The 26,559-nt window shown below is 40.4% G+C and overlaps 1 protein-coding gene across 14 annotated transcripts in view; it reads right to left on the reverse strand.

Moving 5' to 3' along the window:
* mybpc3 (myosin binding protein C3) overlaps positions 1-26,063 on the reverse strand; it is a 30,461-nt gene extending 4,398 nt beyond the window's left edge. The window contains exons 1-28 of one of the 14 annotated variants that reach the window (XR_004790455.2): positions 25,938-25,977; positions 22,801-23,070; positions 21,073-21,207; positions 19,085-19,162; positions 18,659-18,807; positions 18,048-18,165; positions 17,901-17,949; positions 17,339-17,377; positions 15,151-15,210; positions 15,030-15,032; positions 14,216-14,239; positions 12,902-13,065; positions 12,661-12,793; positions 12,506-12,508; positions 12,289-12,413; positions 12,086-12,191; positions 10,828-10,994; positions 8,983-9,148; positions 8,780-8,886; positions 8,638-8,667; positions 8,403-8,542; positions 7,908-7,979; positions 6,399-6,558; positions 6,092-6,196; positions 5,793-5,981; positions 1,411-1,545; positions 959-1,126; positions 732-820 (exon numbers count right to left, since the gene is read on the reverse strand). Coding sequence is in view for 13 of the 14 variants with exons in the window: in XM_035627891.2 (XP_035483784.1) it covers positions 732-820; positions 959-1,126; positions 1,411-1,545; positions 5,793-5,981; positions 6,092-6,196; positions 6,399-6,558; positions 7,908-7,979; positions 8,403-8,542; positions 8,638-8,667; positions 8,780-8,886; positions 8,983-9,148; positions 10,828-10,994; positions 12,086-12,191; positions 12,289-12,413; positions 12,506-12,508; positions 12,661-12,793; positions 12,902-13,065; positions 14,216-14,239; positions 15,030-15,032; positions 15,151-15,210; positions 17,339-17,377; positions 17,901-17,949; positions 18,048-18,165; positions 18,659-18,807; positions 19,085-19,162; positions 21,073-21,207; positions 22,801-23,070; positions 25,938-25,962 (3,009 nt within the window). In the remaining variant the exon portion in view is untranslated. Of the gene's footprint in view, positions 1-731; positions 821-958; positions 1,127-1,410; positions 1,546-5,792; positions 5,982-6,091; positions 6,197-6,398; positions 6,559-7,907; positions 7,980-8,402; positions 8,543-8,637; positions 8,668-8,779; positions 8,887-8,982; positions 9,149-10,827; positions 10,995-12,085; positions 12,192-12,288; positions 12,414-12,505; positions 12,509-12,660; positions 12,794-12,901; positions 13,066-14,215; positions 14,240-15,029; positions 15,033-15,150; positions 15,211-17,338; positions 17,378-17,900; positions 17,950-18,047; positions 18,166-18,658; positions 18,808-19,084; positions 19,163-20,393; positions 20,656-21,072; positions 21,208-22,800; positions 23,071-25,937 lie in introns of those variants that run through there. The other 13 variants (XM_035627891.2, XM_035627901.2, XM_035627896.2 and 10 more) reach the window with 13 other exon arrangements.
* Between the last annotated feature and the right edge of the window lie 496 nt (positions 26,064-26,559).

The following is a 26,559-nucleotide window of genomic DNA, read 5'->3' on the forward strand; positions in this document are numbered from 1 at the left end:
CTTCAAAACGTTTTTTACAAAGTGCAGATGAACAAAATCAACCTTTTGACAACAACACTGATAATTTCACTGAAGTACGTTGGTTATTATCGTTGTCACATGTGAACATAGAGGCTTCACATTCAGAGCAAACAGTTTTTTCACACCACTGCTGGTGAGATACAACAATACTAAAGGTACTTGATATTTTTCATTGTTCTAACTAGGGAATATAGGAAAATGGGCGAGTAAGAACAGAGAGGAAAAATCTCTCTGCGTGGTTGTTGTGTCTTTTTACTGAGCTGAATCATTAACCATGTCCCAACAAAATAGACTTACTTTCTTGTGTGCAATTAATATTATGCGCAACTGTGCAGTGAGACCATCTTACTGTCGCTGTGTCTTATACTTTAACTTCATAAGGACAGTCTTAATGTCCACTTGTGATGACTTTTGAAGTCCAAAATCATAAACATAACAAGACACAATCAAAACCAAACTAATTGCATCCCTCGAAACATATGTACATCCATATCATTTCAGTGATTTCATTTCATAAATTCATGTACAAAATGCGGCATTAGATCCAGATTTTATCCTTTTTTTCCAAACTTATCCAAGTCGCTGATTCATTTTAATGCTGCATAGGTCAATAGTTTGTTTACATATCCTGTACAAGGCCATCAGTTAAACATCTTGGTGTTTTGATGATTTTAAAAAGGCATCAGACTGATTTCTAGCAGTTACTGCACCTGGAAGGGAATCATGAGGTTGACGGTGTCGCCAACTTTCCTGATGAGAGTCTGGCGGAGAGACCTGGGGAGCCAAATCTTTGGGCGTTCTGTGAAAAAAAAAAAAGTGAGAGGGTTGAGGGTGGACTCCTGAGTAGATACAAATAAACCAACATGAAAGAAATGAAAGAAGCTTAATGATGATTTTAAGGGACAAGAAAGTGTTGACTCAATCCACATCTCCTCACGCATGATCTCTCTGATGGTGACGGGTTGAGCCAGAGCAGTGGGAGCACTGGGTCCCGCCATGTTGAAGGCCCGAACACGGAACTGCAGCTTGTCCCCGGTGGTGAGGCCCCTGACAATCAGCGATGTCCTGTCAGTCAGACCCTGCATGGCTGGAATCCACTCGTCAGCTGTGACCAGGACACACAAATGTGACGATGGAGCAAAGCTACTTCTAAGTATAAATAGAAGTTTGTCTGAGCCTCTATATTTTGTAATTACTTTGATTAGATGTTTATCTTTAATGGTAAAGATGCTGGTGAATTAGTCAAAAAACACATGCTTGTTATTTACATACATGTTTAGGCTGTTTGTAAATGTGGAGAGATCGGTTGCTGTACTTCACTGTACCTAAACTTAGATGATATAGATACTTTCTTATCAGAAGCATGCAGGGGTTGGCTCCAGCACTTACTGCCCTCCTTGCAGTACTCGACCCCATAACCCTCGAGCTCAGCCGAGCCGATCCTCTCAGGCGGCCGCCACTTCAGCGAGATGGAAGTGTCGCTGATGTCGTCGACACACAGTCCGATGGGCTCACTAGTGGGGGCTGAGAGAGTGAGAGAGAGAGGAAGAAATGAGCGGTGTTTGTATGTAAAATAAAGTCACAAACTTTAACTCTTAACTTCTGCTGCCCACTGGTCCACCAGGAGCAACATTATCTACAGTGCACTTGAAGGTTTCATCTGAGACATACGGCGAATCCTCGAACCACCATCATCAGAGGAAGGCAGAGTTTTCTTTAACAGTGAGTGAGTAATGTAAAAAGACAACACAAGGTCATTATATATATTCTCTTGTAGATTTACTGACATGTCATCTGAAGTCTGCGATGCTTCAAGGAGCGTCACCACAGCAGCTACTGTACTTGAAGAACAGGTTTCAGCTTTTACGACATGCAAATTGTTCTTAAGTTAACAAGGACGTGTTGTTGTTGAAACTAGACTCGATCAATTTTAGTTTATGAAAGCTCATGAAGACCATCCTGAAAAGGACTCAGTCATGAATGCCTTTCAGAGTGCATCCCTGTACAAGCAGCATCTTAAAGGTAAAATGGCCCTTTGATCAGGTAGGTTTCGCTCACACGAGATCTTGATCCAATGACGATTGCAACAAAGAGAAATAGAACAAAAGATAACGCAGACAACAAAACACAGCCACATTCAAACTGGTGCACAACACTTTTTCTGATGTTTCAAAATAAAAAGTTTAAATCCGTCCATGGCAGCCAGTTCAAGTGGAAGGACAGGAAAAGGTCCAGAAAATGTCTGCAGCACCATTTGCCTTCTCACACACAGGCCCCTCCGGAAAGCTTCAGGAAAATCTCCTGACTTCAGTGCATGTTTGAAAGCATCTGAAGTTTATGTATTTATTTTAAAACCAGATTGTTGACATCGCGGTTGCTGGTGATAGTGCTAATCCAGACAACAGCAAAGAAAACATTAATTTCCTTATTAAATATTTGTGGTTGTGGAATCAGTTATGAAGGCTTACAGTCGATTAGCCTGTAAGCCTGTGTGGTGTCTTTTATCATCCGGGGAAAGACGAGCTGTCTGACTGACCTGCAGGGCCGAGGTCCCTCAGAAATAAAATGACATCATTGAAGTCCACATTAAAAGTGTTCTTTTCATGACACATCTGGACCAATCACCTCCACGAGCAGTAGCTTCATATAATGTTGTTTTAATAGCGATGAGTGTTACTTGGCTTTTAAACATTTAAAGAATGGGGAAATGTTTAAATGGGGGGGAAATGGTGGGATGACTCACGATCAAAGCACGAACTCTCTGGCGTAGAGATAAACCCAAAGTGATGCAGCACCAAGTCTTTCCATGTGCGTTGCCTGGCTAGAGAGGATTTTAAAAATGTTTGGGAATAACCCACTGACTCACTGATCACCCCAATGACAAGCAAACAAAAAGGTGATCTAATCTGAAATACATCCCGTTGGTACAAATGCAAAAAAGTAATTTGGGGTGAAACGACAAAAGCTAAGCTACAGAGAGAGCCACTGCAGACCATTGTTCTGGTCTGGATCCAACTTTTACTCTGAGTGCAGTCGAGGTCAGTAACGCAAAGGTCGGGTCTGAGTTGTCCCCGTACAACACATACTGCTACACACTGCACAGTGCAGTGTACACGTGAAGAATCCTCAGAATGGCAAGGAAGAAATATCACCACGGTAATATTTAGCCTACCATAAATGTTTCTGTTGTTGCAATAACTTGTTGACAACATGACAGACTGCAAGGTGCTGTACTTTAGTTGTGGCCTTGTCATCAATAAGACCGAGACTTCAGGACAAGGGCGGGACAACTACACAGTGTGAGCATCTGTTAGAGGTCAGGGGTTTCCATGAGTGTAGAAGGTCACCACAGCAAAGGAATGTTTAAAAATGCAAGCAAAATAATTTTGATTGAAATGTTGTTCTCATCAGGATGTGATAGAACTGAAAAATGAGAGGAAGGAACATGCAGCCGATTTTCCCGTCAACGTCACAAACACAAAAATGTGTTTAATTTCTCTCCTTAAAACCTACATTAAAAAAAAATCCAACATCTCAGAATGAATAATGCCTACTGAGGAGAGGTGGCAGCTCTGTCTCTGGTTCAGCAGCAGGAACAGGCTCCACGGGGCTCTCCGTCGACAGGGGGGGAGCTGCCTCCTCTGCGGGGGGAACACTTTCTGTGGGGGGGCCATCCTCAGCTGGTGGCGTCTCGTTCTCGGAAGGCGCTCCGTCTCCCTCTCCCTCTCCGGGGGCAGCCTGTGCAGGGTCAGCAGCTCCCTGTCCTGCCTCGGGAGGTGGAGGTGCGTCTGTCCTCGGCTTGCCAGCCTCCAACTCTGCCGGTGTCTTCGCTGCGGCAACCGACGTCTCTCCCACTGGTTTCTTCTCAGCTGTCTTTGGAAGCTTTGGCTTCGTCATTCTTTCCTGTGAAGCGGTCCTGCTGCTGATTCAAGCTGGGGGCTGTGTGCGTCCTCCTCTTCTGCCAAACGTCTTCGTCTAACCTTATGCGCTCATTCTCCGTCGCCCTCTCTTGTTCTCTTCGGTCTTTCGCTGTGGCCACAACAGTTCTTCTGCGGCAGCTCCCGACAGAAGCGCGAACCCGACTGTGTTAAGCAGCTGATCCCAGCAGAGACAAGTGCTTCCAGGCCATTATTTATGGAGAGGGATGCCATGGATAGTTTCCTAATCAGCTGTCTTACAAGCAATTGGCCATCTGGATACAATGATGTTCCCTCTTAAATCAACAAGTGGAGGATGAGATGGTTGTAAAGAAATCAGCGATAGACACAGAGATAATCCGAAGCTGAGCTCCTGCCTTGTAGGATACTGTTACACACAGTATGTTGGTGCAGGCCTGGTTCCAGAACGCTAGATCACAGCACACATCTCCAATTAGTTCGCAATTCAACTGAAATTAAGTGACATGGCAACTCATTTCAAATTTCTTCTCCTCGTGTTTCTATTTTTAGCCCTGATATGACATCTGTAGCCTGCTCCTCATAACACACACATACAACACACAACATATCTGGCAATGTCCGAGTTGCATTGTGAGAATGGTAGCTTTTGATAGCAGTGAATTAAGTATGTGATATAAAAAAAACAAGTTCCATTGATATATATATTTTCCTCCAAATATTATGACTTTTTTCTCCCTTTAATGTTGAAATCTCATATCTTTTTCCCTTGTAAGTGGCTCTAATACTCCTTCATAAGCCACAGCCTCACTTCTTTCACTAGTAAATTGACACGATGCAACTTTTTTTCCTCATCAGTTGGCACAAAGCCGTGAGCACTGTATGGTACCAATCTGACACACACACACAATCCTATTTATGTGCAAACTATATTTTTGTGGCACAGAGACGATCCACAGATTTCTTGGATAACAACAAACATACAGCAAATGTGACCCCGTCGTGTCACGACCACAAGTGAACCAGGGCCCATGAGAAACCTTACACTGACCAGACCAGGCATGACACAGAGCCATCAAATGTCAGACACGTCAACTTTGCACCGTCCACCATCGCTCATCAAGGCTATAGCCATCAATCAAGTGTACATAAAGTGACTCATTTGTTTCTTTCTTTTAGGTTAATAATTAATGCATGATCTCACAGTTTCAACTAGGGATGGGACCATACCACCTTTTCGTGCCCGATCAGATACCAATCCTGTAATCTAGGAGTATCTGCCAATACCGATCCGATACTAATCTGATACAATCTTTTCCCCACTCGTAAAATAAAATATTAATAATGCATTGTTCAGGAAACACTTTGCCTTACCAAGCCATCTAAAACCTCATACTCAACTGTAAGACAAATAATCAACTCCCCTAAAGGAAGACATACACAGCCAGCAACAAGACTGAGTTATGGAATACTGCTGATTTATTTCTCACAGAACTTTTGGCAGAATGTTTCATGGTCCGCACCACTCAAACATGCAAAAAACAAATTGAACCGTAAACCATTAATTAAATAATAATAATAAATCAACATAAAAATATGATGCCAGAATGTTGTTCAAGGCTTAGTATATATGTAAATAGGCATTTATTTGTTTTGTTCACTGTAATGCATCGGAATGGATTTTACTTTTTATTTATTACAATATCCGATCCAGTTATTTTGACCAATATTGCCCCGATACAGATGTGGAATATCGGATCGGGACGTCCCTAGTTTCAACAAATCTATAATAATCTCTTTTCATTGGATATGCAGTGGAGGAAATGTGTGAAAATATGAAATGAAGACAGTAAAAACCTGCTCATAAAGACTCACCGACTGGTACAAACGGCTGTGAGGCCGGACTGTGACGAGACATGCCAATGCTGTTGACAGCATAGACGCGCATTTCATACTGCACTCCTTCAATCATCCGCTTGGCTTCATAGGTGGTTTCAAGGTAAGGGTCAAAGTTCAGCCGCATCCACCTGTAGCTCTTCACCTTCTTTCTCTCCAGCACGTAGCCTGACAAAGGAAATGGAAAATCGCATTGTGATCAACTTGGCGATACAGGAGGAGGCCTGAGAAATGACAGAATCATTCAAACGAACGATTCCTTCTAATATGTTTTTCACCAATGATTGGCTGTCCGCCGTCAAACAAAGGGGGATCCCACTGGACAACGCACGAGTCCTCTCCCACGCTGAGGATTCTGGGAACCTGTGGAGGATCTGGAACATCTGCAGGGAAATCATTGCTCGTGTGATTAGACCAGACAGTAGGTTTTTACTCAACGGTGTTGAAATGAAATTAGAAATTGACAATAAGAAGTGATTTCATGATTTTTTTATGATTTGTGTGGTAACAGCGACAGCGACAGTGTTAAGGCTTGTGTCTAATTTAACCGCTCTCATTATAATTACTTCCAGAGCTCTTTCTTACCGACAACTTTCACATTGATATCTGCAGTGTCCTCCCCGGCAGGGTTTCGCACCACAACAGAGTAGATGCCCTCGTCCTGCCTCTCAGCTCCCTCGATGGTGAAGACGCAGTGGCCCTTGGTGGTGTCAACATGGACCCTACTGTCTCCGTCCGTGACGACCTACACAGGGAAGAACCAGGGCAAAGTTAACGGATTGTGCCCGAGCAGGGCATCAACTGTAAAATCTCCTCTCAACGGACATTGAGCCCATGACACTGGAACAGTAGACGTGGTAGAGGCACATTAAGATCATGCCATGTTTGGAGGACGGATAAACACAACACTTTTCAACATGAGGTATCTGGGCAACAACAAAACACGTGTTGATTTGAACACACAACTCCAGATGTCACCATGCAAATGCAGGACTGGTGCCCAAAAATACATCTGTGTCCACTTACAGATTTCTTGTAGTTTATATATATAAATGTATTGTTATTATCACAATATTGTGCAAAGGTTTAAGGCACTTCTGATGTTTCGATTTTTATCATGTAATATGTAGCAGATTCAGGGAGGCATCTGATTGGTCTAAACTGATGGTCTGGTCCTGATCTCAACATTCAGGAGTTAGACTGGGATCACATGAAGAGACAGGCGACGCTGAGAATGAATCCACAGGAGAAGAAGTGTGCCAAGTTCTCCAGGATGCTTGGAACATGCCGTCGTAAATGTAAAAGCGTGGTCCCACCAAAAAACAGATTAGGATTTTTGGTGGGTCTGTTTTCTGCATCTTTAGTGCCTATTGACCATTACATAGTACTGTGTAGTAAAATAACTGATGTCAGGAAAAAATGCAATCATGTAAGGGAAAGACTTACCTACAGATGCTGGCAATATTGTACCTGCCAATTTGATTTTAACATCTCAAAATGTAAAATAATCCAGCAAAACCTCTGGATATGGAACTTTGGTGGATTATATAGTAATTATGCATTAGAGTGTGTAATACGAGGATTGTTTTACAGTCACTTGAAAAAATTGCCATTAAAATGTACTTACGGCCCATGCTCCATCTGATCTCTGTCTGTTTGAAGGAGGATTTGCAACATGCTCTTACCTCAATTACATAGTGGGAGACTGGGTATCATGCATGTAGTTTTTTTTTAGTTTTTTTTTACATTTTTGTCATGTAAAACTGACACATGAAAGCAAAACACACATGTACAGTGCTATCAAAAAGAGAAGCTGCTTTTCGTCTGTTACTGCCACAGCCTGTTTTTTTTTTTCCATGGTAGTAAATAAATAAAACTCACAACCTGTTCAGTCAAGTACTTGTAAAATCAATGCTTTTGTATTTTGATGGTGGCCGCATGCATTCACTTTTGATTTAATTTTCATTTCTTCTAGGGGGTTTTTAATTGTCAAAGGGCACACATGGGTAAAAATCTGAGACACACGGTGGCCATGCAAGCAAATCAGAACCTTGCAAACAGGCATATATGTTCACATGGGACATGCACACTTACTTCCCCATCCTTCATGGTCCAACAGGTTGTCAAGCCTCCTTTGTCTCCTCCACCAGGTGTTACAGAACTAGCCTACATTTGAGCAGAGCAAAGCGGTGAAGCCGAAGAGAACCGAGAGGACCCGAAACCTCTCTTTCTCCCCAACTCAGTGATCAGTAAGCAAGTAGGCATCAGTGAACTGAGCTGTTAGGGGCAATGAACTTATTCAGACTGGGGACTAAATGAATATATCAGCCAAATGTGTTAGTAGGTAAGGCCTGCATTAGTTATCTCAATATCAGAATGAACCTGCGTCGCTTGTATTTGGCTTCTACTACATGTTGTTAGAATTTATCAAAAATTTTCTAAATTTAAACATTTCAGAATGAGGGTTTATTTTTGCATCTGAATCATTGCTTTCTCACCAAGCCTCAGGTTTCAGACCTTACCGGCCACATTGTGGACAAATGGCACATGTCAGACGATCTGACCTATCCGTCCATTTGCCGATTTTACCTTCTCTCCTTTGGTCCAGACCACTGTGGGAGCAGGGTCTCCGGTGATGGGGACGTCCAGGCGCAGTTTGTTGCCAGCCACCACCACTATGGTTGAGTCACTGGTGCGACCCATACAGTCCAGGTGGATCTTGGGAGGATCTTGACAGTGACAGAAATTGTGAAAAATGAACATGCAACTTGCATCTCAACTGGTTAAATTTTTCACACATGGAGAGACTTTCAACTTGGGTTACCTTGGCGTGGCACGTAATCGATCTTCACCTCTAGGAGCACGGGGGAAAAAATGAAAGTAAGATATTTTTGGTCAAATTTAGCTTGTGAGTCTATGAATGATGCTGCTTGTGTGGTGTTAAGTCGGAAAAGAACGGCTATTACCCAAGAAATTGAGTTTGGCAGAAAGGTTGAAAGCGTAGCCATCTGGCACAAACGTGTAGTCCCCCTCATCCTCTGGTTTGACTTCATCAATGGTCAGTTTGTGGTTCCTAAAAAGTTTTTTAAACGTTAAAATTCATGGTGTCGTGGGATAATATGCTGATATATACATAATATGTTTAATGCATGCGTAAAAGTGTCCTCACCTGCCAATATGTGTGATATTTATCCTGGCATCAGGCTTGACTTGTACACCGTTCTTATACCAGGTTCCCCTCACGTTCTCATCGGACACCTCACACTTGAAAACCGCCTGATCCTTCGCCTTCACTGTGAGGTCGGCGATGCTCTGGTAGACCTCCAGCTCTTTCTCTACACAGTCAAAAAAACACGGGCTCAGAGAGAAGTTGGTGGAAAGATTTGAGTCCACCAGACGCCTCATGAGACAATTGAATAAGACACACTAATATGATGACGTGTGAGGGTAATGTGATAGCAAAAAATAGATGCAGACGTTGTATGTGAGGATAATATGGTAATAATGTGTTCGAGTGTGAGGTGTTCATTAACTTTTGCAGCCTTTGTGCGTTGTATCATAGCAACAGTCACAAGGGGGGGAGTTGATTGGATTTATGGTAGAAAATAAAGTGGGAGGATATGAAGACCAGATGCAGAAGCCTCAGGTTATTACTGTACATCACAAGAAATAATGTACACGGGAGTTATTAAAGTTATCTCAAAGAAATAGTTTCCTGGATGCGATAGCACCAGGCTCCTTGTAAAGGTTAAATGAGTTTCACGTCATCTCGCTGCCATGGAGGGCAAATAAGGTGGGAATGGGTGAGGTGTTGATCCCTGCCGCACGACGGTGTGCAATTAACAGGCCTGACAAGCTCAACAGGACTGAGAGCAGGAGCAGAGTTGGGGTTTGAACCTGCACACAACAACCGCTGGGAGACACACACCTGTACATCACACATACACATGAATATATATTCAAAGGTCTAAATTACAGCTTCTAAAAGAAAACACAGAAAATGTAAAATTTCAATCAAACACCGATGGCTATAATGAAAGGTGTTTTGGTTCATAATGAATTATGTTCTATGAGCCAATGATACTAAGATGAGATGGTTACTGTGTGTTAAAAAAAGAAAGGAGGATGAATCTAGCTGGAGTTTATATTTTTGCCTACGTCCTTGTACTGATGAGTTTGAACCGTCACCATCCATCATTTTTAGATCACCTGTGGATTCAAATTGAGACTTATAAGCACATGCATCCGCCCTCACACCTCCACCTGCAAAATACCCCATGTCTTAAGACCATCAAATTGTTGAAAAATGGATAAATAAAACAACTGACAACTGTCTTAGAATCAAGAATCAACTGACAACTGTCTAAGAATCAAACTTCCAAAATTCTGAGGTGCCCGGGGAAGATCTGTCATCAGCTAACTTGATAAAAACTAAGATTTTATTTTTTATTTTTTTTACAGTCATGGAAAATTTGCTGCTAAAATATTGAAGATTTTAAGTTATTTGAAAGAGGAGATTGCTGCAATTGTGAGAATCATGAAAGTGTAACATTTTTAAAAATGTTTGATATTTTTTTAAGTCACAGACTATTGCAATTTCAGGTTTTATTTTACTTTGGATTATGCATGATCATACAGCAGTTATTAACAAATTGACACAACAAAACAAAACAAAACAACAACACAGAAAACAGAAAAGAGATACGAGGAAAAACAAAGGCCCAAAAGAGAGACGCCAGGTCACTTGAGCAGACCTGTGCCCTTCAGGTGAAATATGGTCCACGTATCCTAACTTTAGCAGGCATGCTGACATCACCGCGGTAACCTTGGCAGAATGATGCGGGTAACGACAAGAGCCGCTATACCCTAAGAATAGACAGAATGCGAGGGGAGCGGCGAGGCCACGTGACTGTCGGTGTGTGATAGAAGAATGTACACTTGGAGCATTCGTCACTGACAAAAGAAGCTCATACTGTACTCGCAGCAATCAGCACACAGCATGACTGACACTCACCCTGCACCAAGAGTTCAGCCATCGACTCTCCGCCATTTGTTTTAACCTTGTAGTGGCCGCAGTCTTCTTTCGTGGCCTCGTTAATGATCAGAATGTGTTTGCAGCCGTCTTTCTTGAAGCGATACTTGAAGGACTCGTCCCTTGTCAATTCCACGCCGTCTTTCTCCCTGCACAGAAATTCACACGGCAACTTAACACAATTGTGATGACGCGTCACGATTTAAAACAATCGTGGTTTAAATGGTGGACAGGTCTTCTAGAACTGGTTAAACACATCACGCGGTGCAAATGAATCCAAGCTCGAAGGTCATCTCATTAGTTTTGAAACTTTCAAGCACGTCTGCCATTGTTATGATATCCTTCCCATACTGTATATGACCAGTTGACCGAATTACTTCACATTTAGTTCTTGTGACGTCAACAGAGCCAGCTGAATGAATGATGATTGTGAAATGTTGTTGAAAAGTTGTAAAAACAAGTGTGACCTTAGGGCGGCTGTGGCTCAGGACGTAGAGCCGTTTGTCCACCAACCTGCAGGTTGGCGGTTCAATCCCAACTCTCGCCAGTACACATGCCGTTGTGTCCTTGGGCAAGACACTTAACCCTAACTTACCTCTGACGGCTCTTCGTGTGCATAGATTTGTATAGACTTTGGATTTTGACAGTCCTTCTTTCCTCTTGTAGTGTTAAATCTCTAACCTTCATCATTTGTGATTTTAGGCTTTCATTTATCGGTCTTTGGCCCGTGTTGCAGGATGATGATTTTGGACTCAAGTAAAATGCTCGCAAACATTTGCGGCAACTTTCTCCTCCAGATAAAGGTCAACATGGAACATAGTAAAATGCTGATGTGACCTTTTCATTGAGGTGATAATTTACTGCTTGAAGCAATAACTCAGTCTGTCACAGAGGCAGTGCTCTGAGCACATGACACACTCAAATGCCATCTGCTGGGTGTCTGAGCAATAAACACTGAGAGAGCGACTGAAAATCGGACACTAAGCAGAATTTGATTTAATGACACTTAATGACACTTGATTTAAGCTTTTTTTCATCCTACAATGGCTAATGCTTAATTAACATGTGTGACAACCCCCTTTGTGGGGGCTTTTTGTTCGAGTTTGATTTGTAGCTACAGGTGTAATTTTGATTGATACTTGAGTTTTTAGAGATGAAGGATTATTATGATCTAAGGTCATGAACATTCAGCTGCTGATAGGGAGTTGATTTGTGAGTAAAAAGAAGAAGATCATCTCACCATTTAACATTAGCTCCTTCCTCCGAGACTTCACACTCCAACTCCACCCGCTCACCGTTCATGACCATCTGATCCTCCAGATTCTTCACAATCGTGACAGGAGGCTCTGCAGAAAAGCAGATACGAGTGAACTGCAGCCTTCAGTTCTTAATCCTTCAAAATTTATAAATTTTTTAATTGTTTACCTCGAAACATTTAATTACCTTTAACAAAGAGCTCAGTGGTGCATTTCTCCTCCCCCACCACACAGCAATATGCAGCGTCATCTGCCAACGAGCAGTGGTTGATGGTGAGGTAGCGCATGTTGCCAACACTCTCAAATATGTACCTTAACAAAAAAACACGGTGACATTGTTTCAAACTTTTTAACCCAAAAAAATAACATAAAAATTCACATATTTTCTCTCTCTTGACACTTACTTGCTGATGATGTAATGAAACAACAAGGTAGGAAATGCAATGATATGAAAAGAGATGCAAAAGAGAGGCAGGGAGAAATTAAAATCATTCATCAACAATTGAGAATGAGAATGTACAAATACAACATGTTTTATGGAGCAGAGGTCAATTCCAACCTTCCAGTCGGATGAATATCTTGTCCGTTTTTCAGCCATTTCACCTCAACATCTGGATTGGCAACCTCAACTGCCAGTTTTATTTTATGCCCCTTTGCCACTTGGTATGCAGGATCCAACTTTTTCAGGAAAGCTAAGTTTCAGAGTTTATACACATATTATAAATCAGCCACTGTTTGTGTACATATTATTTGGATTAGATCAAGAAGGGGCCTGTTTTTAAAAAACTGTGCTCTCCAACCTTCACTTTTCTTCTGTTCTTTCTTCATCTTCTTCAGTCGCTTCAGCATGCCTCTCAGGTCAGTGATGCCATGCTGAAAAGCGATCTTCTCGTATTCTGATGCAGGAGCTTGGCAGAGAATGCCCCACACGTCCAAGTCAGGCTCAGTGCTCACCTGCACGGCTCTGATACACGAAAAACAGACGAAGATGTTAAAACCAGTCGTTTAGCAACGAGTATGCAAGTTACGTTAGGAAAGTAGACTACAGAAAGAAGGCTGTAACAGAGATACATTAACACTAACATTTTGGTGATACATGATTAACAGATAAACACTGACTATTACTTATTTCATTCACAGTAATATTGTAAGCGCCCAACCGTACTATGTCAAGTACCTTTTGGCACCAAACAAATCAAATTGTATTGAACCGAATGGACAATTAATTAATTACTAACGACAGACAATGATCAAAAAACAATCAATGATTATGTAGACTCTAAGTATGCGTGAGTGAAAGTAATTAATATTTTTATACAAAATTACAATATTCTGTTTTACCAAAATTTATCACATATTGAACATCTACAAAAAATTGTATGTAGGATAGATTCAGAACAAGGCAGCTGTCTTCCCTTTCCTCTTTCTCCCCTCCTCTGTAGTCCCTGAGTGTTTTTACCACACCTGTCCACTAGGTGCCCTCAGAAACTTAACTTCCTCACCCAATAACCTGACTGATGATTGCGTTTATGAGCAGCCATGTGCCTGCAAACTCATTAGCTCACCAGTAGATTTTTTTGTTGACAGCGGTTGTTTTCAACAATCTTCTTGATTACCTTAGTTGCCTGAGCTGCCTGGGGTTGAACCCTCGTGGTTTTTCTTTTTCTGTCTGTTACCTTTTTTCTGACATGTTGCTTCCTCTAGGCCTGACTGATCAGTGGTAAGAGTTTCAACATGTTTGGGTTTAAGATTGGTGCATTCTATTATTATTTGTTTTATTATTCAACTGTTTGTGACTACTGTGAACATATTGTTGCACCTCAATAGTAGTATTAACAGTATTTCTGTCGTACTTAAGGTCCACAATATGTATTATATTAACAATCAGGGTACAACATACTGTAAAAAATATTGACTGATATGATGAAATGTTTTCTGCGACATACATTATACGATATGCAATAAGTCTAGGAACTGTTCCAACATTGTCACCAAATAACAGTAAAAGTGTTAGTTCTTTTCAAGTAAATAAGTTCATAACATTACAAGAACAGAATGTTGCACAACACAAAGTTTCCCTGTGACATCCAGACAGCGTGTCAGCAGTTTCTTACCGACTTGAGGATTTTAAGAAACTGCTGCTCATTCACAGGTAGAACCCAAGAGGCAAATATGGCAAAACAAACCAGAGAAGTTAAAACACGGCAAAAGCGACAGCATATTAGAAATATTCTTTTAAATTGCATTAAATATTGCAATACTGGTAAAACTGCAACTAGGCAAGCTTGCAGCAATGAAGCCTAAATAACGTGCAACAACATGCTTTGTTTGGGGTTTGACATGATCTCCAGTTTTCTTGTGCACTGTACGAGTCTGATAGTGGTGGGTGAGACACACAAGTGATTTTTAATGTTTTGGAAGGGTGACTTGTGCTTTTGAGAAAAGACAGCATCGTGTGAGAGAAAGAGAAAAACGACTCAAAGTGAACCTAAGTGGCCGTAGACAAAATGTCAGTGAAAACCTACAATAAAAAGGGAGGGGAGGAAAAACAAAAACAGCTGAAACTTTTCTGTTAGGGATTAGAGAGGAGTTGCTGTTTGAGTAAAAAAAAAGGGTGCAATAAGGGACTGGATTTTCAGGACCCCATATGGTAGGAAACAAGGATATATTTAGATGCACGTGCATATATGTATTTCAATATGGTAGAACAGTGAACTTTCATTGGCAGAGAAACAAAATCATTTGGAGAAACGACTATGAACTCAATAGGATGCCAAACCACATTTTCAATTTAAAATCGAAAGGACACATATCACACTTAATTTTTCAGAGTGTTTTGTGCATTTAGGTTAAGGCTTATTTGCATGCACGAAAATGTTACTCTCTGATCATTCCGACTTCAAGTTGCCAAATGCAGAAGCTGCTTACTCTCTGAAGATGCAGGTGAATCCGGAAAGAATGAGATTGCGACAGAGTTAGATTATGAAATTGAAAGTTACCTTTTCCTAAAAAGTCTTTAAATTGCTGTCGCTATTTTATACTTGCTCACCTCTTTTTTAATAAGGTGCTGAAGTCCAGCTCTCCTGAGTCTTCCTTTCCATCGGTACTACTGCAGAAACATCAGCCACCAGCAACAAAACATCAACAACAGCAGCATTGTAGGTTGCTCGATCTCTCCCAAGAAAAGACAAGTGTTAAGACTTCACAGACATGGTTTGTTGTGAACAAAACAAATCCATATTCATCTGGTTTTTACACCATATTAGTCCTTTTGTGTTCACTCTATCTCCCCTTACCTCAAACTGTGAATATTCAACTACTAACATTCAGCTGAGATTAAAAAAAGAGAAATGGGATTTGACATAATCACCCTTTCACACTGAAAGGAAATGAGTGGGTTGGTGGATATAGAAGTGAAGACAGGCAGATATTTTGCTGGGGAGACAGGTGTTGCCATGTTTGAAGGAACAGTTCAACATTTTGGGAAATTCACTTTTCTATTCATACTAACTAAATGTTTTTTTGGTGCTAACTATGGAACCAGAGCTGGTCCATTAGCTCAGCTAAGCATAAAGACTTGAAACCGGTCGGAAACCATGAATGGACTGGATACCAATTTGAAGGAAGATAATACATTAGCCAAAAATGTCCAAGTTTGCTTCCATGTAGGTCCGCCAACTTCACAAACATACCATAGACTTTAAATCAGGACGATGTCATGCACATAAGCATAAACATCCTTACATAAAGAGTGATTATTGTTTTGAAGTTCCAGGTGTTTCTGTCAACAGTTTAAAGGAGTTCTCTCTCATAAAGGAGAATTATCTTCAGGCCGTCACTTTTGTTGCAATACTGCGAGTGGCCACTGGGCTAAATTCAAAATAGCGGTACTGTGTCCAACTATAATAAAATACATGGATTTAAACAGCTGGCCTGGTTCTCTCCAAACCAAACGACCTCTGAGTAACACATTACATCTTTGTTTTAAGTGTTAAAACAAAGATGTACCTGCTAAGACAGCAGCTAGCTCAAAGACTTGTCGTAACGGTTAGGTTGCCAGGCAACCAGAGAAGACACTGTGCTGAGATAGATAAACAACCAACAACAATAGTTACATTTCACAAATGTCGCAAAGTTACAGCCATTGTGTCATTTTTATGAAAAAGATAATTTAAGGAAGTTATAAGGAAGTTTCTCAGACAATTGACAATAGATTGAAAATGAAAGCTGTTAGTTTTGACTGCAAAAAGTCTCGCTAAAAAGTTAGGCAAAGATTTTTTTTTTTGCATCTTTTATTTTCTTTTTGGCATTTCTACCATATTGGAGAGTGTGCCTAATAATAAAGATGCAGACATGAAAATTAGGAAGAGAGAAAAGGACGTTATGTTTAAATGGTGAGCACCTTAACCCTTAGGTTGCTATAGGTACCTGACCTGTATTTCTGAATGGGAGGCAGGCAAGGTGTTTATTCCTGCTTCTAGTCCTGCGGGCTTCTGTTTCAAACCTGATCCCAAGATATGAGCACAATCCAAATCTTTACATACTATCTCTCTAAATTAACAAAGAGAAGCAAATATTTCCCAGAATGTTAAACTGTTCCTTTAAGCCATGAGCAGCAGCAGTCGTCCAAGCAAGAACAATACAAAACACTCAAGGTTAAAGAAATCAACAGTCACTAAATAGGGTCTGCTCAACGCTGATCAGTGGGACGAAAGATAAAGACAAGGGGCATAGATTGGACTGTCTGCTTGTTTCCTGCCTCTGATCTGAGAGAAGAGATTAGAAGGTGAGTCCCTGGTTTATGTGGTGACATTACAACACACTATGGCTGCACTTCCTCTGTGTGGCAACCGTGTGGGAGAGCTTGACTCGCTCTTACAGTGTGCGATCAAACCACCGTCAAAGCTCACTCTGTGAGGAAGCTGTTTGTGCAGCTGGGTTTTGCTGTTTTGATTGAGACCCAGGAGGAGATCAGAGAGAGCTCCCGGCTGCAACAAGTGCACGTTACTCAACATTTTAATAAACCAAATATCTAGATTTTGAGTGTCAAAGGTTAACACAGTAAAATCCAATCCATTCAGGGTTTAGCTCTCTCATAATCTTCCTGCTGCGGTTATTCTCTCAAATTCAGCTGGTCGGAGGCTGCAGCATCCAAAACACTGGTTCTGTTCTTTGACAATCAGAGATCTCAGCGTTTGAATTTGAGCCTCCACTGTTTCAACAAACCCCTTTACTACCTTGTTGATGGTCCACCTCTCTTCTTACCGCCTTCACTCCTGATAGGTCAGCATTTGCACAGTTATTCTTTTACATATATCATGGTTATAATCCACTGTAGTTTATCAACAACCTGTGCATTATTTCTCCTTCATTTTAATCTCTTAAATCCTTAACAGCAAATATAATAATTCACATAACATCAGAGGTTATTTGTGTGTCTTTTTGGCACTTCCAGTCGAGCTACTGCATGATGACCATAAAGATGTTGATTTTCATCACTCCAGCACATTTGACCAATTATTGCTACTTTATCCATTTGATTTCCAAGGAAGTTCTTTTATAAGAAGGAGGTCTCTATGGCGTTTTTTAGATATGAAAACGCAAAAATATAGTCTCATAAATTTGGAATTTTTATCATTTCTAATAAAAATCAATGTGAAGCGGGGTGGCAGCGTAAAACAAATGTTTGCTAACTTTCTAAGTGGAAAGATTGTTGCATTAAATCTTATAGTATAATTAGACATATTTGAATAAAAATATAATGAATAAAGAAATTTCGAGTCTTATGATAAAACTTACGTGCGCCTAAAAGCTGCTCTAATGTCGAAGCCTTCAGCAGCATTAGCCTCTGAAATGCAGAGCAGGTTCCAAAGTCATTGTGATATGAGACAATCGTGTACGTGATTATTCAACAATAAATAATACAAACACAGACAAAGTGCTCACCGTGTACACTCAATTCAAAATTACAGCTGTCAAACTTGTCCCTAGATGAAACCTCACATCTGTAAGCTCCAGCAAAGTTCGGCTTGGCAGCGATGATTTGCATCTCAAACATGTAGACCTGCAGCCACATACATGACAAGGTGAGATGAACATCTTTGATGTTACAAAAAATATGTAAAACATTATAATTCAGATTCAAATTTGGGAATTGTCGATGAGTGCGCTAATGATTCCCCCAGCTTCCTCTCCTTCTAAAGGTTTCTCTACGCATCTTAATTCTGAAATGAAATTCGTAGTGGTGAGGACTCTGCCTCAACTTAACCATTAAAGTGCATGTGCGTGTGGTTCATCCTGTTATCATATTGAGTGAGGCAAGAATTTGCCCAACTGAGTGTGAAAAGGTCAAAACTTGCAAAACACATATGTCACATATTGCAGTTTTAAGCTCATTCTAATCGAAAGCAATTTTTGTACCATGGGCATTTGCTCAATTGCTCATTTAGTGAAAGAACAAAAATAAAAAAATTGTGATATATATACTGATGTCAAATTCCTCAAAGATTTCTACTCTTTCCTATGTTCCTGTTCTAGTGTCTTCAGCGTTGTGGTACCTTAGTGCTGCGGTCATACACCTCCTTTAGCTGCAGATGTTTTCCAGACTTGCTGGCGAGGTCCATCCACTTCCCTTTGAACCATTTGATTGTGGGTTTCTTCAGCAATGATTCAGCATTTACTCTAGCCACAAACGTGATGTTTCCACCTGCACAAAACAGAAGAGTGTCATTTGGAGAAACAGGTTTTTCCTTCAGATTTGCATATATTCTGATAGCCTATCTACAATTTATACACTCACTGTCATGTTTCATGTCATTTTTATGTGTTTCTAACACTTGAACACTGAAAACTATTTTTTATTATTTCCTACATTTTGGACAAATTCAAATGTTAATCTTCACATATACACTTTCTTACATTCTCCAGAGATGGTTTCATTTTACCGAGAGTGATTCAATGGTTAGTATTGTGAAGCCACTCACCCACGGTGACTTCTCCGCTCTGGGGTTTCTCTGTGAAGAGTCCAGTCAGGTCCTGTCTGGTGTCTGGAGGCTGCTCTTCTGAAAACCCAATGAGGTCAGGACAGAAATGTAACAACATGAATTTGAGGTCTCAAACAACATCCACTCCATAAGCCTGCTAGAAATCAGAGGGAATGAAAACCATCTTCATGTAGTTGGCTGATGCTGAAACCATCATTTCATAAACTTGGAGCTTTAAAGGTGTCATCTGCAGCAATGTTTGAAGATATTTGCCACATAATTCAAAACAACTGGAAAAAATCAACTTTTTTTAAAAATTCCATTAACCCTGAAATCTGATATTTTTTCAAAATTGTTGAACCAATAACCTGTTGGATTAACTGAAATGTAAAAGAGGAAAATCCTTACAGACTTTGTTGAGCTTCCCACAATTTGAGTAGTTCAGTCAAATTATTAACTGCGGATTATTTGAAGTTACTGAATTTCAAATGATTTTTTTCTTTTTCTTTGTGGTGATATAAAATAAACAATGCAATTACAGTAGACAAAACCTCCAATCTTAACTTGACCGGCTCCATAGGAACCTCGGTTCGACACAATTGGACCAAATCAATCATCATCTTTCTCAACATGAAGCACCATAAGCCATACAGCATATTCACAGAATGGTAAGAAACTCGGCGACACCTCAATATCAACCATTTACATCTGTATGAGACACAATTAAAACAACAAGCAACTAAATCAGCATGTCGCATAAACACGATCATTTTACATGTCCCATATGTCCACGTGTCGTGTTATTCCAAGCTAACAACACAGGCTACATATCAATTGAAAGCTCAGAGTTCACTGATTCCAATAGTGTGTTTAATACAACTCCCCGACCAACTGTCCTCGAATAAGCAGCCGAGGTAGAGCAAATAAAATGTTCTTATCAAAAAGTGACACATAATGCTACATGCTAAACATGAAGCTATGAAGCCACGCAGCGTTCGGCACAGAACGGGGAGATGCTCGGCTACACGCCACTGTCAACCCTCTTCACCTTGACACCAAACACAATAAAACACCAAACAACTGAGTCAGTATATCGCATGAACACGACAACTTCACACGATAACATATCACCGCTGTCAGACCTGATAGCTGCTGCTACCAACATGCTAACAACACAAGCTACATATCATGCTAACGCGCAGCCTCTGCAGATCCCAACGCTTCCTCTAACTCTCAGACAAACATTCAGCTGACCAGCCGCGGACCAATGTTCATATCAACACAGCGATATACATAAATTATGTCTTACCGTCAAAGTATTTGCAGGAAAAGTTGTGTTTTGATCCATAAATCCGATTCCATTAGCTAGAACAAAGACGCTCGTCATTTCAAGATATCAATCCCCGTGGTCCGTCCTACTTCGACTACACAGGCGGAAGTTACATATCAAGTGGCATTGGGGAATTAAGGCGTCACAGTGGGTTCGCCCCTTCACAGATAGCGAATGGAGGTTTTTTTTAATGCCGTCCGTCGATTCTACTGGCTCTGACGGTTCTATAGACATGCTAATCACCCAGCTTGACCAATGCGCTGCTGAGATTCAGCCTCTGTACTTTATATTGAGTTTGTCCAAGGTCTGACGACACTACGTTGCACTACAAAGATCGTTTATGGAGAGACAGATGCTCACCCGTTTTCATTAAATGAGTTTTGCAGTAAGAAACCTGACATGGAGCAGGGACATGCTCAGAGTCCGTCTGACCATGTCAGGCCTCATGGGCTTACCAGACTCCTCTTATGGTACATACCAAGCTACAGAAATCAAAAGGAAACCAAAGAAAAATGTAGCACATCAAACAGACTGGGATGTTTTTGAAATTTTTGGAAAAGTTCAACTCTAAAGTAATAATAGAATGAGCAGCATGGTGTACTGAACAAAGGACCAAATGAATGGCTAACTGTATAAAAGCTGGAACTGAGTAACTCACCCTCAGCTGGAGGAGCATCCTGTCCTGGGGCAGCGGTCTCATCCCCTGCGGGTGCTGCTGCAGGTGGAGCAGGGGACTTTTCTGGTTCTACCTTGGACTCACTGGGTCCTTCAGTAGGGGCCTCAGCTGGAGCTTCTGGGTTACCAACATCCACAGAGAAAACAAGACACAAGTGAGGGGTACAATACAATTACAAATACTTTTATAAGAGGTGCAGAGGTGCAATATATACAAAAAATAATATTTCAGCGTGGACAATGTGTGGCAAATTTCTTTAGAAAATGTAAATTGTTCTTATGATCTGTCCTGAACATATCATGTATCAAGACACATAATGAGTAAAAATTGATCCATTTCATCTTTTTGACCTTCTTTTAAATGCTGTTATGTCTCTGGCAAACATCTATCACCCAAATATTTCTTACGTGTTATCATCTTTCAAATTTCCATTTGTTATCGGCTGCCTCTCATGCCTCTTCTGAGCGCCACTCAAGTGGCGGTTACTCATGAGGAAATAATGTGCTGGTTGTGAGGGTCAAGGTCACCATGCAGCCCGAGCCAGTGTAAGAGTGGCTACGATATGAGCCACAGACAGCTGTGGGCAGTAGTTTGTCGCACACTGGGCCCATTAGTCTGCTGCTTTTCTTTGAGATTTGTTTCCGCCTTATCAAATCCAAACAAACGACCTCAGCGAGTCTCATTGACAGAATAATGGCACAAATGTTGCTCTGTGACATACTTAGCACTCATTGCAGTAACAACAACGCAGTGCTCTAAAGATTTAGTCAAATACTGGAGAAAATCATTTGTGATTTAGCCAGTGATAAGAAATGTCCACAGCCTTTAAGGAATGGTTGGATTTTTTCTAGAAATAATCTTATTCGCTAATTTACCAAGAGCCAAGAGACAGTGAGCTAACTTTACTTCAGTTTAATTCTAAACATCAGAAACAGGGGGAAACCTGAATCTCTACACAGGTAACAAAATCTACTGACGAGCACCTTTTTATTGGAAAAGCCTAAACAAATGCCAAATGAACAACTTGAAATATTATAATATGAAATAGTTTCCTTAAACAGCTTCTCTTTGTAAGTCCATGTTGCCTACTGTCAGATTAAGAGACAACAAGCCCCTGGACACATGCAGGCATGTTCACTATCTCTCACCCGCTGTAAGTTAATAATAGAAAGAATGATAACTAAACGTGTATGAAGTTCTTGGAGTCTTCTATTGCTATTGTCCTAAATTTATGTTATAATAATAACAATAAAAAGTATTTTAGGAGATTAATTGTGATCTTTATCGGTGCTAGTCGGCTAATTCTTTTTCTTCACCACTCGGCAAGCTGTTTCAACCAGATTTCCAATGTTTATGGTAAGCTAAGCTAACTGTCTTCTGACTGTTGCCTCACACTCACCATGCAGTCATGTGGTGTGGATATTCACATGTAACCCTCGTGAGGACAGCAAATACAAGTATGTCTTTTGAACATTTTCCAAAGTTAGACCACAGGAGGATGTTTCAGACATTTGGTGGGGGAGCAGCTGTCAGAGGTGCAGAGTGTGAATTCATGTGCAGAATCATTCAGTCCATGCAGTGCATCAAACATTTACTAGCTCGCTGATTTTCTGTATTGCGTGCTCTGTTTTGCTTTGTGCTCTGTGTTGACTGTGAAACCGGCAGGTGAGCGAGGAGCAGACACACAGCTGCCAAATCAAAGACTCCCACCTGACTTTGGTACGACCTTCAGCTCAAACTTGACCTTTGACCCCCCAGCAATCACTGCATAGACACTGGCATCCTCCTTGGTTATATCTGTAATCGCAAGGGAGTGCTTGTTCCCATTGGCCGTGATCGCAAATTTGTCTCCGCTGGAAATTTCCTTTGAGTTGCACTGCCATTTTACTTTAGCGTCAGGCTTCTCGGTCTCTGCTTCAAAGAGCACAGAAGACCCCTCCGCTGCCTCCTGAGTCTTTGGTTTCTTGGTAAATGCTGAAACTGAAGAGGGAAGGTTGGTTCAAAATAAAAAGTAGACTCTTCTTCGACTCATATTTGCTGATTGAGTGTGATCAAATCCCCTTGAAGAGAAAACAGAGATACTGTAGATTTCATGAATGAGATCCTTATCATGATGTAAAAAAAATCCAGTAACTTTGCACTTTAAGTGTGCAAAGTTGATTTGTTAAGTGAAATGACAGGCCCACATTTTTGTTTATGTCGTTTTTGGTTTATTGGAGTCTGATCACTGATTAAAAAAACAAAAAACACATACCGATTCTTATTTAAAGCGGTATTGATAATGGATGGATGGATGAATTTCTAACTCCACACAGAATTTCTCCAATATCTGTCGTATATCAAATCAAAAACTAAAACTACCCACACATGTAAATAACAGTAACATGGGTGAACAAAATGGGAAAAAAAGGAAATCAATAGATTACGTCTTAGCGTCTGTATAACTATTATTAGTATGTTTTATACAAAATACCAGCTGCTGACTTTCCTTTTCCTCAATCTCATAAAATGCACAGTGCAATATCATTCTCGAACACTTGTCATCTTTAAAAAGGTCCTGTGAATAGCGCTGACAGTAGACTTGACTTTAACAGTAATACTATATGTTCTGAATGTGTGTGGGCATAATTCAGCTGCATGTTATTCACAGGTGTAGGCCTCAACAGTTATGCATGGCATTACAAAACCACACAATGAAAGATGACCCTATGAGTTTAAAAATAGGATACATTTATACTGAACCAATAAAATGAGTCTGGCAGGCTCGAGCTGCAGCAGGGACACAGGTATCATGGTGGAGGGATTAAGTCGACTCTATTTTTGTGACTCTGGAGGCAAAAAAGATTGATGTGCCCTCGGTCTGTCTGCAGTGTTCTCTACTGCTGCTACGACGTCTCTCCTCATGGTGTCAATTATTCACGCTGCTTCAACTTTCACACCTTTATCTGACTTCAAGTGGAAAGAATTACTCTCAGTTTAAGAGTCTCACCTTTCCTCAATTTTGATTTGTTAACTCTTACGAGACAATGACAAGACAATGGATAAACTGACATAATTAATTGATGTTGTTCATAGTTTACTCACAATAATTATCTAGCTGGTATACTGTCAACAGTATTGATTAGTGAGGTTTAAGTCAAAATGCAATTGCATTGGCATTTGATAAGTGTAGTTTAAAGTAAATGCTAATCTCATGAAGTAATGTTATAAACTAAATATTGTTCTTTTTGTCTAAGATGAAGGTTAAAAAGACATGCAGTGATACTGTCTGCGTGACTTGTATCTGAGTCACTGACACAATTTACATTCATAAATTACTTGATTTCAACTGTTAAGACAAATATCCAATAACTTTGTTATTGATATTTAGGACAATTGGTTGATGATAGCAATTAGTGAGTTTTGACACATCTTTTATGTAATTGTGTATTGTTTACTTGAGTTACTGTTTGATTGTATTATTTTTTCTATTACATTTTCTATCAAAATATATTTTATCATTATTGCAGTGTTTCCTTGATTAATTAAATGTTAAATTGATTTTGTTCTTTACCTGACTATAGTTCACTTAGAGTTGTATCTTTACTATTCACTGAAATAAAAGTCAAAATAACTGAAAAACCTCCTGCATGGGTGTTTATGATAATTGGTAATAATGCTACAGGCTCAAGACAATCATAACTGTTATTGTCCTCGACAAATCATTGACATTAAAGGTCTTGGCAGCCGTGTGGGCAGCTCCGTGTCATCTGATACCAGATGCATCCTCACTGCACAGACAGTTCCCATTCCCACTGAAGACAGAGGTGGAATCCTGTTAGGCATTTTTGGATCACTGATGCATTTTGTGAATGCAGAGATGCTGGAAATGTGTCGGGGTCGATTTCACATCGGACGATGTTTCCACGAGACCTGACTATCACACCACTGGAGGACAAATGAACTGATGGATACATATGTTGTGATTTCAGCTACTGGTTACATGATTATTTGTACAACATATTAGGCTCGTACAACCTTATTAGTCTTTGAATATATTTGAATTACAGCTGTTTTAAGTACAGATTGTTGATTCTACTACTGCATCATGAATGTATTTTAAGTTACATTTACCACTATCTGCTTAACCCACCGCTCGATTTCCAATACACTTTGTATTTGTTATATCTATATTGGTTTGTAAAGCATTTTCCTTAGTTTCTTTTCATTTTTTCTTTATGTTGAAGTTACTTCTCAGGGCATTTGTTTCTGTCTACTGTAACTTCAATTTCCCAATAAAGTTAATGTTTGAAAGCTGAACACCGCTGTAGCATCTATTGTATATATGCTGATAAATGGTTTTGACTGCGACAAAAAGACAAACATGTTTTCTGACATGAGGAACACTGTGATGACACAATTAAAGACAATCAAGTAAAGAAACGTGATACGAACAGAACAGAACATCACTGTATCATGAAAACAATGAACAGATCTTGAGTTTGAGTGGTTTGTTTGTATGAAATTCCACATAGTTTCTTAGCAGAAGTTTCTGTTCTGTGTTAATATGTACCACCAGATATTCTGCTGTGGCCTAATGATAATTCAATGAGTGTAGCTGAAAGTTCTTTTCTAACATGTTCCTCAGACTTGTTGATTGATTACTTTGTTGAAAGCTATCAAAATGTTTGGATAGTGAGACAATGCGCTGCAAGTTGTCCCATTTCCGTGTGTTGCCTGCATTTTCAAAAGTAGCTGAATCACTACTAATCTAATGTCTTGTTTATGTTTTGTAAGGTGCCCTTGGGTGTCTTGAAAGGCGCCGACAAATAAAATGTATTATTATTATTATTAATCAGCACACTTACTTGCTTTTTTGACTGGCTCCGGCATCCTGAGTGATCTCCTCTCCTCCACAGTGTGACTCACTTTTCCTCAACAGTCTGCTGTCTACCTCCACCCTCTGCCTTTTAATAGTTGCTGCTCACCTCCCCTCCTCTCATGAACCATCCCACCTCTCTGACATTTTTTTTTTCTAGGCCCAAAAACAACAGCCTCCCCCTCACAGTCAACATCAGAGCCCGTCCCATCCCGGCAGCAGCCCGGCCCCCGCCCCCGCCAGCAGTAATGTCTGACCTCCGGCTATATTTCAACCATCCTCTCCTCCAACACCTCAGCTGAATGACAGGCCTTGAGAGGGCGGGGAAGGGATGGAAGGCAGCAGTTAAATTTAGAAGCTTGGATCCAAAAAAAAGTTGGTTTGCTCTCATCACATCTGTGCTGCACCCTGTCACCCTGTAAATCTAAGAATGAAACCTGCATCGGCTGGAATAGAGCAATCTGCCCTTTATCTGTTGGCAGAGATGAGGTAGGTTTTCCTTCGACGTATGAAGTTACATGTCTTTATATATTTGCAGACCCATATTAACCCACTGGTCCAAGTTCATTTTTGGTTATTTTTCTTGTTGATTTAATACATTTTTAATTTTA

Source organism: Scophthalmus maximus, chromosome 4 (assembly GCF_022379125.1).
Source record: "Scophthalmus maximus strain ysfricsl-2021 chromosome 4, ASM2237912v1, whole genome shotgun sequence".
Lineage (NCBI taxonomy): Eukaryota > Metazoa > Chordata > Actinopteri > Pleuronectiformes > Scophthalmidae > Scophthalmus > Scophthalmus maximus.